The 13,944-nt window shown below is 48.2% G+C and overlaps 1 protein-coding gene across 1 annotated transcript; it reads left to right on the top strand.

Moving 5' to 3' along the window:
- The first annotated feature begins 2,205 nt into the window (after positions 1-2,205).
- LOC128334709 (immunoglobulin superfamily containing leucine-rich repeat protein-like) lies at positions 2,206-13,944 on the top strand. The gene is made up of 2 exons (XM_053271765.1): positions 2,206-2,607; positions 8,945-13,944. The coding sequence occupies exon 2, from the start codon at positions 8,956-8,958 to the stop codon at positions 10,216-10,218; it is 1,263 nt and encodes a 420-aa protein (XP_053127740.1). The 5' UTR covers positions 2,206-2,607; positions 8,945-8,955; the 3' UTR covers positions 10,219-13,944.

Raw genomic sequence — 13,944 nt, 5'->3', positions numbered from 1 at the left:
CTTTGCGAACTTGTGCTGAGACTCAGTATATAAGTTTTATAAAATAAAAATTTATATCTTGCTTAGGGCTTTCCTGGGAGCATCTGGTTAGCCACTGTGGTGGGGCAGGATACTGGGCTAGTTGGAATTTTGGTGTGTTCCAGCAGAGCTCTTTTGTTCTTGTGATCAATTCTCTGCATTAAGGCTAAACTTCTTACACCCAGACAGCGAGTCAGATGGGTAGCTAATCGAGTTTTGCTTCATCAGTTATTCATTGGAGAGAGAAAACAATCAACATTTTACTTCTGTTTTCCCTCACTCTCCAACTTGCATGGCCTGGAGGAAGCAGAGAATGTGTGGATCATTAAGTGAGTTTGTGCAGTGAAAAAAAAGAGAAAAGCCAAAGCAAAAGTCTTTCATGGATTGGGAAAGGCATGGGGGCCGAAGCCTCCATTTCCCACTTTAAAAGCAAGGTGGCAGTGCGGCCTACTGGAAGGAGCATGGAGTACATCGGAAGCTGCCTTCTACCGAGTCAAACCCTTGGCCCACCTAGCTCAGTATTGTCTACAACAGGGATTCTCAACGTTGGGTCCCCAGATGGTATTGGACTTCAACTCCCATAATTCCCAGCTACAGTGGTCTTTGGCTGGGGAAGATGGGAGTTGAAGTCCAATAACATCTGGGGACCCCATGTAGAGAATCCCTGGTCTACACTGACTGGCAGCAGCTCTCTGGTGAGGAATATCTCCCAGCCCTACCTGGAGACACTGCCTGGCAGTGGCTTTCCAGAATGTCAGACAGGAGTCTTCCCCAGCCTTATTCCCAGGGAGTGAACCTGGGATGTTCTGCATGCAAGCAGATGCCCCACCACTGAACTGCAGCCCTATCCCTGAATCCCGAGTGTATAGCTAAACAATCACAAGGTACTTCCAGATGGGTATTTAGTCTGGGGTTGTCACACCTTGGCCACATTATTTTCCCCACGAGGTTCATGTGGCATCTCCCTGGCAGCATCTCCAAGATAGGGCTGAGAGAGATTCCTGCCTGTAACCCTGGAGAAGCTGCTGCCAGTCTGGGTAGACAATCCTGAGCTAGCTGGACCAATGGTCTGGCTCAGTATATGGCAGCTTCCTATATTCCTATGTGTCCAGGTAGGGCTGGGAGAGCTTCCTGCCTGGAGCCTTGGAGAAGCTGCTGCCAGTCCGGGTAGACAATACTGAGCTAGATGGACCAAGGGTCTGACTCGGTATATTTATTTATTTATTGAATTTCTGTACCACCCAATATAGAAATCTCTAGGCAGTGTACGGTGTATATGGCAGCTTCCTATGTTTCTATTGTGTTATCAAGCTGTACTCTCAAGGTAAAGGTAAAGTTGTGTCAACTCGTGGCTACCACAGAGCCCTGTGGTTGTCCTTGGTAGAACACAGGAGGGGTTTCCCCTTGCCTCCTCCAACGCAGAATGAGATGATGCCTTTCAGCATCTCCCTATATCACTGCTGCCCGATATCGGTGTTTCCCATTGTCTGGGAAACATACCAGCGGGGATTCGAACCGGCAGCCTCTGGCTTGCTAGTCAAGTCATTTCCCTGGTGCACCTAGATAATTTTGGAACCTGGACCTAAATCCCTTTGGAGCCCTCCCCCCCCCCGCCCCAGTTAAGTATCATCCACCTACACACACACACACACACACACACACACACACACACACACACACCATTTTTAACACATAGTCTGCTGAGGACACAAAGACCAACTGAACTCACAAGAATGTAAGAATAGAAAACAGGCATTTTTATGCAGATATGCATTAGCAGAAACACATTCCCGTCTCACATATTTCTTTCTCCACTCCCCTCTCTGTCTCCAATGCAGAAGTCATGCTTGGCTGCCTGGTGCAAGTTATCAATCACGTTTGGGTGCCTGGTGCAGAGTGGGCCAGTGATTTGGCGACCACACCACTCGGGACAGACTAGAGGATCTGGGGGGTCCCAGTGGCTGTGGAGGCGCTGGACTCCAGCCCGGAAGTCCCGGGGTATGTGTGCCTCTGCCTTTACATCTGGTGAAAATGCCTCAAGGATTGTCATCGGCTGTATCTTTAAGAAGCCTGATCACAAGACCGGAGAGATCCAAAGTTGGCACCTTCCCTAATCAAGGTCTGCTGTCATTTAAGTGAGGCAGATCCTTACTGCTCATAAACAGCATTGTCCTGGCTCTTGAAAGCACGTAATCTCTAGGAGGAGGGAAAAAGTCAAATTAAGAGAAACCGTGGAGTCTGGCAAAAATAAGGAGGCGGCTGATGGGTTTCTGGGGGTCTGCTTCTCAGAATCTAGGCAGGGTCCCTCTTGATCCCCAAATAAACTCCCAGTATTCTACTGGTAATCACCAGAGCTGTTCTCTGTTCAGAGCAAAAAAAATAAAAATAAAAAATCCAGCAGCGGCACATTTTTGTGAGGCCTGTGAAAAATCAAAACCACTTTTTGGCCCCAGCAGAGCCGTAGGCTGGACTTGTGGTGTTATTAATAACGTTTTTGGAATGCATGAGTCTGTCAGGACCCAGCACGATGTTTACACAGTTTTCTGGCTGAAACTCTTTTATGAAGAAAGAAGGAGAGCTCAGAAAGAGGTAAAAATATCTGTCTATCCTGTCTTTATATATGTATAGGAACCTCTTAAAACAGAATATTTTATGTCACGCCTCTTTGCTTTTCTCATACTTGATATGCTTTCTAATCTGGGTGCGATTCTAATTTTCCTGAATTATTTGCTACGCATCCAGGCTGGTGATACTGAGGACCAAAGAATCGAGTGTACAGGGTTAGTTTTGGTTAGTTGTCCGGAAACGCCCTAGGAGGATAAAGAGGTTCCTGGAATAGGATTAAACAAAGTGTCCAGGCCTCTTCTTGAACAGAAAGGGGGCCAAACAAAATTTGCATGCTGTTTTCACAGCAGAGATGAGCAGCTGGAATCATCCATGACATTTGTGTGGAAGATCCATGAGACTTCTAAAACCACGATTCTGATTCTCTTGCAGAACAGCAGTTCTTGGTTTATGGCAGGGGTTTCCAAATGTGGGTTCCCAGAGGTTGCTGGACTACAACTCTCATCATCCCTTTGTCTGGACTGGACTATTGATTTATAAAACTTAAAATAAAACAAAATTCAAACACATAATTTTAAAATCATAAAATTTCAGCTATTTCACTATTTTCACTATTTTCGAAGGCAGGCAAGAGCTCACCTGACTAAATGCTCTTCCATACAATTTTTTAAAGAAAAGTCATGCATATGGAAAACTAGCATGCTAAGGCCAAGAGTTTTAGCCCAGCCGTCTCCCTGACATTTTAGTTTCCTGCGCGTGGGATTTTCCCCATGCAAAAACCATTTCCCCCCAAAGAGATCCCACCTGAAGCTTGAAGTGGTACAGTCCAGACACAGGTTCACTCATACCCTCCAACTTTTCACTGACGGGAATAGGGACATACCTGTGAATGCGTAGGGGGTTCTGAAGGTCCAGCAACCTGGGAGGCATGGTGCATGACTTTGATTGCAACAAATGGATAGCAGATCATAAAGTGTAAGCATTACTCCATAGGAACATAGGAAGCTGCCTCCTACCGAGTCAGATCCTTGGTCCATCCAATTCAGTATTGTCTACCCAGACTGGCAGCGGCTTCTACAAGACTGCAGGCAGGAATCTCTCTCAGCCTTATCTCGGAGATGCCAGTGTGGCAACTTGGGACCTTCTGCATGCTAATACTCTTCCTAGAGCGTCCCCATCCCTAAGGGGAATATCTTATAGTGCTCAGACATGGAGTCTCCCATTCAAATGCAAACCAGGGTGGACCCTGCTTAGCAAAGGGGACGATTCATGCTTTCTACACAAGACCAGCTCTCCTCCCTAAGTCTAGATTACTATAGCAGGTGAGCAGGGCCATAGCAACACTGGAGTGGGCCCTGGGGCGAAAAGTGGTACCCGCTCCTTCCCTCCCTGCTTTCATCTTCAGAGAGGCGGGAGGAGGAAGAGCAAATTGTATTCAGCTGGTGGGCCACGAAGGGAAAAGCGGTCCCAGGGACACTTCCCCCCCCACTATGCCCCTGTAAGACAGCCTTTCCTGCCGTCTCTGAGAAATAAGGACCAACCTACATATCATAGAGTTCAGTCTAGACTCTTGGGATGTACGAATCGATTCGGGTACAAAATGATTTGTACCCGAATCTAACTGTTTCGGGAGATTTGTGGACAAATCAAACCACCCTTGTGCCAGATTCGGACTCAAAACAAATTGGGATTGATTCGATTCGGGTACAAATCGAATAAAAAAAACCAATTCGTTCACATCCCTAGTCTAGACCCCTGCTAACTGAGCAAAGAGGCACCTCTTAACGTGGCGATTATCTTGCATTTAGCAGGGGGAGAGCAACCGACCCTCTCCAACCCAAGCACAGCAGCAGTGGTTATTGCTGGTGTCTCCTTTGTGCTCCTTTGTCGATCATGAGCCCCTCGGGGACAGGGAAGCAACTTCATTATTTATTTTTCTATGTAAACAGCTCGTACGTTTGTTGAAAAGCGGGATATAAACAAACGTAGTTGTAGTTTCTCTGCACACATTTTTACAAACTCAAATAATAGTTATTGGAGCAATCAGGAGCAGAGCACGGGCTAGTGGAGAGGGCATGCCAATTTCTTGTTAGCTATTTTAAGTGTTAAAACATGGGAACATAGGAAGCTGCCTTCTACCAAGTCAGACCATTGGTCCATCTAGCTCAGTATTGTTTACACCAGGGATTCTCAACATTGGGTCCCCAGATGTTATTGGACTTCAACTCCCATAATCCCCAGCCCTAGTGGCCTTTGGTTGGGGATTATGGGAGTTGAAGTCCAATAACATCTGGGGACCCAACTTTGAGAATCCCTGGTCTACACAGATTGGCAGCGGCTTCTCCAAGGTTGCAGGCCAGAGTCTCTCTCAGCTGTATCTTGGAGATGCCAGGGAGGGAACTTGGATCCTTCTGCATGCAAGCACACAGATTCTCTTCGCAGAGCAGCCCCAACCCCTGAGGGGAATATTTTACAGTGCTCACATGTAGTCTCCCATTCAAATGCAAACCAGAGTGGACCCTGCTTAGCAAATGGGGCAATGCATGCTTGCTACCACAAGACCTGTTCTCCTCCCATGGCCACCCCCTCCTCCTAAATAACCCCTGAGCTGCTTTATCCCAGTGAAGGCAAAGAAGGGGAGAATTGTATCTTTTTTCCCTATAGGGAAAAGCAACTGGGGGAGATTTTGAGCAGGAAAAGAGTCTGAGAGGAAAGGGTCAAGATACTCCCCCCTCAACAGTCCTTGCTCAGGATTCCAGCTTCTTGCAACCATCTTTATTTCTTTTCAAAACACAAAACCTTTGGGCTCCTTTTTATACGCCTCTTTAGGCAGCATTCAGTTTGGCATAAGCCCTGGATACTTTGGCTGACACTGAACTGAGTCCAGAGCTGAAATAATCATGCTAAATGAATAAGCTGTGGAAACAGGAGAGGGAAGAACTCTGGTTAAAGTTGAACTGAGGCCACTCTGAGAATGAAGTAAACAGAAGATGATCAACATAAGATGTCAGCCAACACAGTTACTGCAGTAGGCCTACCTGTGGTCCATTCCTGCTCCAATAGCTCCAGCTCCAAGTATTAGTGTCAACTTGACTGTGGTGATTTCACTGACCCTGGGGAAACTGAGATCGAGATTTGACTGGGAAGTTGCTGTGGCCCGAAGTCTATGGATGAGATCTTCTTCCTGTTTAAGAAATGTAATCATCTGTTTTTCAGGAAGACGTGTGCTCACTTCTTAGCAGAGAAATCCTTCCAGAGTGGCATTTCCCGCTAGCATTAAATGGCATTTTGTCTTAGTGATGTGTCTGGTGAGCTGAGGGTGGACGACTTATGAAACATATTTTGGATTTTTTTTATTGCCTTTTGCTCCCCTTTCCCTTTATCTTTTAGTTTGTGAAAGTTTTCATTGTGGCCGTCTTTTCTATTTTGCTGTTTTAAAACCCTTTAAAGACACAGTTATCAAAACGTAAGATGTTTCCTATAACCCAAACACCGAGGGGGGAAATTATTAACTCTTGACTCTGCAACACATTTCTGGAACAGATTTATGTTCCCATACATTGACATCTAAGTGCTGCAACAGACATATCCGAATCTTCCACTTAAAACAACACACACACACACACACACACACACACACACACACACACACACCCCTACCTTAAAGGCAGCTGGGACAAGTGGTCAGTTCAGGTTTGATTGGGAGCTGTGGTGCTGGGAGGAGAGGATTTTGCCTGCTTCTGCTCTTGAGATTTCCCCCTGATTTCCTGCTGCCCACTCAAAATATTAGACCCCTAGTAGAAAAAACATACTGGATAAGAGGAGACATGACAGAGGTCTATAAAATCATGCATGGTGGGGAGAAAGTGGAGAGAGAGAAATTTTCCTCCCTCTCGCATAACACTAGAACCAGGGGACATCTCATGAACCTGATTGCCAAGAAATTTAGGAGTGACAAAAGGAAGGACTTTTTCACACAACGCATAATTAACCTATGGAATTCTCTGCCACAAGATGTGGTGACAGCCAACAGCCTGGATGAATTTATCTAAGAGGCGTTTAGATAAATTCATGGAGAACAGGTCTATCAATGGCTACTAGTCTGGTGGCTATAGGCTATCTCCAGCCTCAGAGACAAGATGACTCTCAATACCAGTTGCAAGGGAGTGACAGAAGGAGAGAGGGCATGTCCTCACCTCTTGCTTGTGGGCTTCCCAGAGGCATCTGGTGGGCCACTGTGTGAAGCAGGATGCTGGACTAGATGGGCCTTGAGCCTGATCCAGTAGGGCTTTCTTATGTTCTTATGTAAGTTGCCCGTTTTTCCCTACCAGGGGAGGTGGGAGAGCAGTTTGGGAGGATTTTAATTGGGGAAATGATGAAGGGGGGGGAAAAGAAAGATACCGCCCACCCCCAGCACTGCTGCTGGAGTTCCCCTGAAACTGCTTTTAAGTTAGAAAACTTAAGTTATAAATCAAATAACATAAATAAATAGATAGAAAGATAAGATAAGATAAGATAAATAAATAAAATGCCCAGTGATCAAGGATTTCCTGCCAACAAACAAAGCAGCAACAAGATTTTATTGTAAACTGCCCCGGGATGTCAGATTTGGGCAGGATATAAATATGTTAAGGGATAATTTAAAAAACAAACACATCAAGAGATACAATCCACCAAGAGGTTCTTCAGAAGAAGAACCTGGAGGAGAGCTGGTCTTCTGGTAACGAGGAGGAATTGTCCCCTTTGCTAAGCAAGGTCTGCCCTATTTTGCATATGAATGGGAGACTACATGTGTGAGCACTGTAAGATATTCTCCTTAGGGGATGGAGCTGCTTTGGGAAGAGCATCTAGGGTCCACGTTCCCTCCCTGGCAGCATCTCCAAGATAGGGCTGAGAGAGATTCCTGCCTGCAACCTTGGAGAAGCTGCTGCCAGTCTGTGAAGACAATACTGAGCTGGATGGACCAATGGTCTGACTCAGCATAAGGCAGCTCCCTATGTTCTAGTGGACAAGATTCTGTGCAGAAGTTCCCAATTTTTGTGCTTCAAACAATAAATGTTGGGAGAGGGAAAGACCATCCCCCCACATGTCTGTCATGGGGGCAAAGGAAGCTGTTTTATACTGAGTCAGACCTTTGGTCCATCTAGCTCAGAATTGTCTACACTGACCGGTAGCATGGTTATAGGCAGCAGTCTCTTCCAGTCCTACCTGGAGATGCCAGGGTCTGAACCTCAAACCTTCTGCATGCAAGCAAATTACAATTGCTTCCAAACAGCTGCAGGGTGGCCGCTCCACTCCAATTGACAGTGGAGAAGGGTCAACGGGGAGAGTGCTATTGTCTGTGCATTGCAACACAGGAAGTTGCCTTATACCAAAGTCAGACCCAGGCGTGGAGCCAGCTGAGCAGTGGCTTGGGTCCAGCCCCGCCTGGTGGGCCCTCTGACGATGTCCCCTATGCGTGACATCAGGTGCACGGGGCGTGCTGGAGCCCTGAGAGAAATCCCCTCCCTTCCAGAGAGAGTGGGAAAGGGAGAACAGAAGCTTTCAGGCAGCAAGCGCTGCCTGAAATGACAGGGAATGGCTCGCTCAGGCTCTTCCGAGCTCGAGGCCACACCCTCTGTGTGTGATGTCATGTGCAAAGGGGCATGGCCTTGAACTCCGAAGAGCTCGAGTGAGCCCTTCCCTGTCAATTCAGGCGGAGCTTGCTGCCTGAAAAGGATGAGCAAGAGCTCGATTGGGGCTCTTAGTAGCTCGGGTGTGAGTGGGTGGGTGGGTTCGCTTGGGGCTCTTATGGAGCCCGAGCCATGCCCCCCTGGGGGCTTCAGCGGCCCCTATCATTGGCGGCCTGGGTTCTTTGAACCTTTGCGCACAATGGTGGCTATGCCCCTGGTCAGAGCATTGGTCCATCTAGCTCAGCATTGTCTACACCAGGGCTACTCAACTTCGGCCCTCCTGCAGATGTTTGCCTACAACTCCCATAATCCCTGGCTACTGGCCACTGTGGCTGAGGATTATGGGAGTTGTATTCCACAAACAGCTGGGGGGGGGGGAAGTTGAGTAGGCCTAACCTACCAGACTGGCAGCGGCTTCTCCGAGGTTGCAGGCAGGAGTTCCTCTCAGCCCTATCTTGGAGATGCTGCCAGGGAGGGAACTTGGAATCTCCTGCCAGCAAGCATGCAGGTGCTCTTCCTGGAGTGGCCCCATGGGACAGAGGAATGTTCAGCCAAGTACATCCCCATCTGCTGTGTGAAGTGATACAATCCTGACCCAGACTGACCACAGCCTAGTGAGAAGGAGGCACCATAGTTGAACAACTGCTGCCCAGCATAACTGTGGCTTGTCTTTTGTTTTGTATCCAAAGGGGAAGAAGCCATGGATCCTGTGGTCTGCTTAGTAGCTGCATTGCTCTTTATCGAGACCCAGAGCTGCCCAGACGTCTGCAGCTGTTTTGCCAGGAAGACATACAACAGCTACATTGCAGACTGCTCTTACAAAGAACTTCAAGCAGTCCCCATTGACCTGCCCTCTAATGCCACAACCCTGACTCTGTCCGTCAACCGCATTACCTCCCTCCAGGAGGACTCCTTCTTGGATGTGGCTGAGCTGCAAGCCCTGTGGCTGTCGTACAATGAGATCAGGGCAGTGCAGAAGGGCACCTTTGCCTTCCTGGTGCAGCTGAGAGTCATGGATCTCAGTTACAACCAGATCGGAGACTTCCCCTGGGGGGACCTGTCCAACCTCACTGCTCTCCAGCAGCTGAAGCTCAGCAGCAACCGCTTGGAGAAGGTTCCTTTGGAGGCCTTCCACACGCTCAGGGACCTAAAGTCCCTCTGGCTTAGCGACAACAGGCTCACCGTCCTCTCCGAGGGCACCTTTGACTCCATGCCATTGCTCTCCCAGCTCCAGATCCATAACAACCCATGGAACTGCTCCTGTAAGAGCTGGTGGTTGAAGAGATGGCTGGAGGACACGCTGGTCTCCATCTCGGAGAAGGACTCCGTCACCTGTGCCACTCCGGAGGGCCTGAAAGGTCTCGTCCTGGGAAGAACCCTGCAGCTAGACTGCATGCTTCCCTCTGTGCAGCTGGTTTACCAGTCCAGCTTGGGCAACAGTGTATTGCATGATGGACTCACGCTCCTCTTGCACTGTAGGGCTGTGGGCAAGCCGCCGCCAGAGCTCCGGTGGAAAATCCAGACGCCCAGTTGGAATATAGCCATTAATGGGCCCAACGTAGAAGGAGAAGGGGACAAGGTCCTTGCCGACTCCAAGCAGAGCAAAGAGCGCTTCCTGGTCTTCAGCAATGGCTCCATGGCCATCCCCATGTTTAGCAAGACCGACGAAGGCCTCTACACTTGCCAGGCCATGAATGATGTCGGTTCTCGTGAGGTCTCAGTCAACGTGGCTTTGGCCAGTGCAGAAAGCCCCACCGAGGATCTCCTCCAGAACACCATCCAAGCCAGCAAGCCCAGAACCAAGACGTGCGACAAGGAAGAGCTTCTCAAGCCTGAAGAAAAAGTTGTGTTCATCTACCTTACTCCCGTCGTGCCAAAGACCAGCAACAGCGGGGGGACCATCTGGGAGGCATGGCCTTGGGGAAGCTTGTCTCTGCTTTCCTTGCTGGTCCTTTGTAGCTAAGCACCTCGAAACCACCATCGCTTACAACAGTGGGGTCCTAACCACTGTTCCCTCTAACAGGGATTCCAAGATGTTGTTCACGACAACTCCCAGCACCTCCAGCGGCAGTGGCCTTTGGCTGGGAATTATGGGAATTGTAGTCAACAACATCTGGGAATCCCTGTTGGAGGGAACACTGGTGGTATTCCAGATGTTGCTGAACTATAGCTCCCACCATCCCCAGCTGCAATAAATTTTAGATGGGTATGATGGGAGTTGTAGTTCAGCAATAGCTGGAGCACTACAGGTTGGGGACACCTGACTTATAGAAACATAGGGCTACATTATCTCAGGAGAGGCTGAGACTTTCCATTCATATCACATTAATCAGATCACCAATTATACCGGGGTGTTGAACCAGATTCATACCCACACATAGATCATCATATACAACTGTTGCAATCCTATCTGTTTCTAGGTCCTCCTGAGTAAAGCATTGTGCTGGTAGTATGAGTGATGTCTAGCTAACTATTGATGCTATTAAGATGCTGGTTCAGGGAACATTTAGCCACTTGTGTGTGTTTAACCCAGTTCATCGTGGAGGGATGGGCAAAAAACGTACCTTCTGCCGCTAAGGATATATCCTTGCCCACCTGTATTGCGAGAGCCTATTACAGAATTGATCCTAAATGGCACTTTATTTCCCATTTCCTCCACCATATTCTCAGGTGGTGATCATGGAGGGTGGGGGGTGGAGGGGCGTGTTTCAGGAATTTCTCAAGCAGGTCTGAGCAGTGTTCCCTCTAATAGGGATTCCCAGATGTTGTTGACTACAACTCCCAGAATCCCCAGCTGTAATGGCTTTTGTTTGGGGACTATGGGAGTTGTAATCAACAACATCTGGGAATCCCTGTTAGAGAGAACACTGGGTCTCAGAAACTGTGAGATGTTGCAGTTGGCTTCCATTTCCTCCCACTGGCTCTCAGAATGACACCCACAGCCTCCACCACCAAAGAGTGGTAGATTATCTCTTTGAAAGTTTATTAGAACAGGAGTTCCCAACCAGTGGTCCTCCAGATGTTGCTGAACTACAACTCTCATCACTGGGATGATGGGAGTTGTAGTCCATCAACATCTGGAAGACCACTGGTTGGGTCCAGTGTTCTCTCACACAAGGATTCCCAGATGTTGTTGACTACAACTCCCATAGTCCCCAAGCAGAAGCCATTGCAGCCGGGGATTCTGGGAGCTGTAGTCAACAACATCTGGGGATCCCTGTTACAGGGAACACTGGTTGGCTTCCCAGATGTTGTTGACTACAAACTCCCAGAATCCCCACTCAAAGGCCATTGCAACTGGGAATGACTGGAGTTGTAGTCAACAACATTGTTCCCCCCTGAAATTGGCTTGTTTAATCTTTCAGCACTTTTGAATTTTGGCAAATCTGTTTTTAATGGAATTTTCAGAGCGGGACTAGAAGGAGATCTCTTCCCTTATTCATAATGCCAATTTCCAAATGGAAGCACATGCAAATGTATAAAATGTGCTCAATGCAAGATACAGATGAGTAAGCAAGTGTTCCAGTCCTAGGCAAGAGACTAGGTAGAGGTAAAGCGTGCTGTCGAGTCGGGGTCGACTCCTGGTGACCACAGAGCGCTGTGGTCGTCTTTGGTAGACTACAGGAGAGTTTTACCATTGCCATTTCCCACACAGTCTGAGATGGTGCCTTTCAGCATCTTCCTATATCGCTGCTGCCCGATATAGGTGTTTCCCTTAGTCTGGGGAACATAGCAGTGGGGATTCGAACTGGCAACCTCAGGCTTGCTAGTCAAGTCATTTCCTCGCTGTGCCATTAGGTGTCTGCCTAGGCAAGAGACTACAGCCAGTCAAACAAAGCCATGCGCTAATAATTCAGCACTGCATATGGCAGGGCTGGGCAAACGGCCCTCCAGATGTTGCTGGACTACAACTCCCATCAACCCCAACCACAATTTATTGAGGCTGGGGTTGATGGGAGTTGTAGCCCAGCAACCGCTGGAGGGCTACGTTTGCCCTGCCCTGGCATTTGGCCTCAAACCTTTTCAAAAAGACATTGCCGGTATTTTGTACAAAGGGTCTCTACTAAACACTGAGCAGTTAATTGCCTCTAGGCATCACTTGCACAAAAAAGCTGCAAAATGGTGCACTTGTTTCAAGCAGTCAATAATAATGGTTAACAACGCAAACATTTCCATGCAATGCTTCCAAGTGAGGGATCCCTGCATAGCAGTTTCACACAGCCGCCATTTTGAGACGGCCAGAATGGGAAAAATCACCATCAGAACTTTCAGCATTTAGCCAAGGATCCAAACCATTCGTGTGCCTTTAAAAAACAAACCACAAACAATCAATCACAACCTAGAAACTTTTTGTGATCTATCGATCTATCTATATTTTTCTTAGGCGGACCCATTGCTAATCCCATGTGTGGCAGCTCTCGTGAGAGTTTGTGAGCAAGCTTCCGGCAGGGGAAAAGGAAAGCGGTGGCACCGGAGGCAAGGCGGAAAACAAAAATGGCGGTAGCCGGGGGCACAAAGCAATGGTGGTAGCAGGAGAAAATGGTGGTGGGGGTGGGTGGGCCAGGGGAGAAAATTACGGCGGCGGGCGGGGGGAGGAAATGTCAGTGGGGGCCATGGGCAGGGGAAGAACAGCAGCGGTGGGCAAGAAAATGGTGGAAGTGGGTGGGAGGGCAGACTAGGGGAGAAAGTGGCTAGTGGTGGCAGTGGGCAGGCGGGGAAACTAGAGGTGCAGATGCTCTGCGTCTGGCCAAAATAGTATAGAGATGTTTTGTGAAGCAGAGATGAGTGTGTATACAAAAGGCCTGTTCACACAATCACCAACATCAAGGTGCGAGGCATTGTGCCCTAGTTTGCATAGTTGTGTGCACTCACAAAAATCCCTCCAACCCAGGTGGCTGAAAGCAAGGTAGCCCAGCTTTTGTATCCTGCTCTTAAGAAAGGTAGGTGGTGGGGAGAGCTTTCCTACCTTGCTTTTGTGGTTGTGTGTATCTACTTACCTTTTTTTTTTGCAGCAGTTCTGGAAACTCTAGAGAGAGTTGTGGCTACAGGGCCTGCCATCATGAATGTGCCACTCTGCAAAACAGACTCTATGATCGTAAGCTGCAGACGTTGCAGCAGGGCTAGGCCTGCCTCCTGCTTCTTTGTGGCCAATCAGAGGGCAGCTGCTGATGTGATGAGACTTTCTAGTCTTCTGGCAGCACAGTGCATGCTGGGAAGGCCTGCAAGGCCTTTGGAGGACTTTCTATGCTTCCAGCTCCCGGACTCAGCTATGGACGCCTTGCCTGGCTTACTTTTGTCTTTCCTGAGTTTGCTGACACAAACAGAGATCCTGCTCTGATGTTGCTATTGGGATAGTTGCTCTCTAACCCTCCAACCCAGTGTTCCCTCTAACAAGGATTCCCAGATGTTGTTGACTACAACTCCCATAGTCCCCAAGTAAAAGCCGTTGCAGCTGGGGATTCTGGGAGTTGTAGTCAACAACATCTGGTTATCCCTGTTAATGGGAACACTGCTCTAACCCACCTCGAAATGGTCATGTGAAAGGCCTGAAGTATCTCTATCTATTGCATCATACAAATGATTTTCAGAGTTGTTATATGCAAAGTTCATTGTGATTCTTTTTACTATGCAATAACTCTTTCTTTTACCATGTAATGATATGCATTTTGTAATTAAAACATGAAAGGGA

Source organism: Hemicordylus capensis, chromosome 10 (genome assembly GCF_027244095.1).
Source record: "Hemicordylus capensis ecotype Gifberg chromosome 10, rHemCap1.1.pri, whole genome shotgun sequence".
NCBI classification, from domain to species: domain Eukaryota; kingdom Metazoa; phylum Chordata; class Lepidosauria; order Squamata; family Cordylidae; genus Hemicordylus; species Hemicordylus capensis.
The sequence above is the reverse complement of the archived record's forward strand: the minus strand, read 5'-3'. Positions and strand labels throughout refer to the sequence as shown.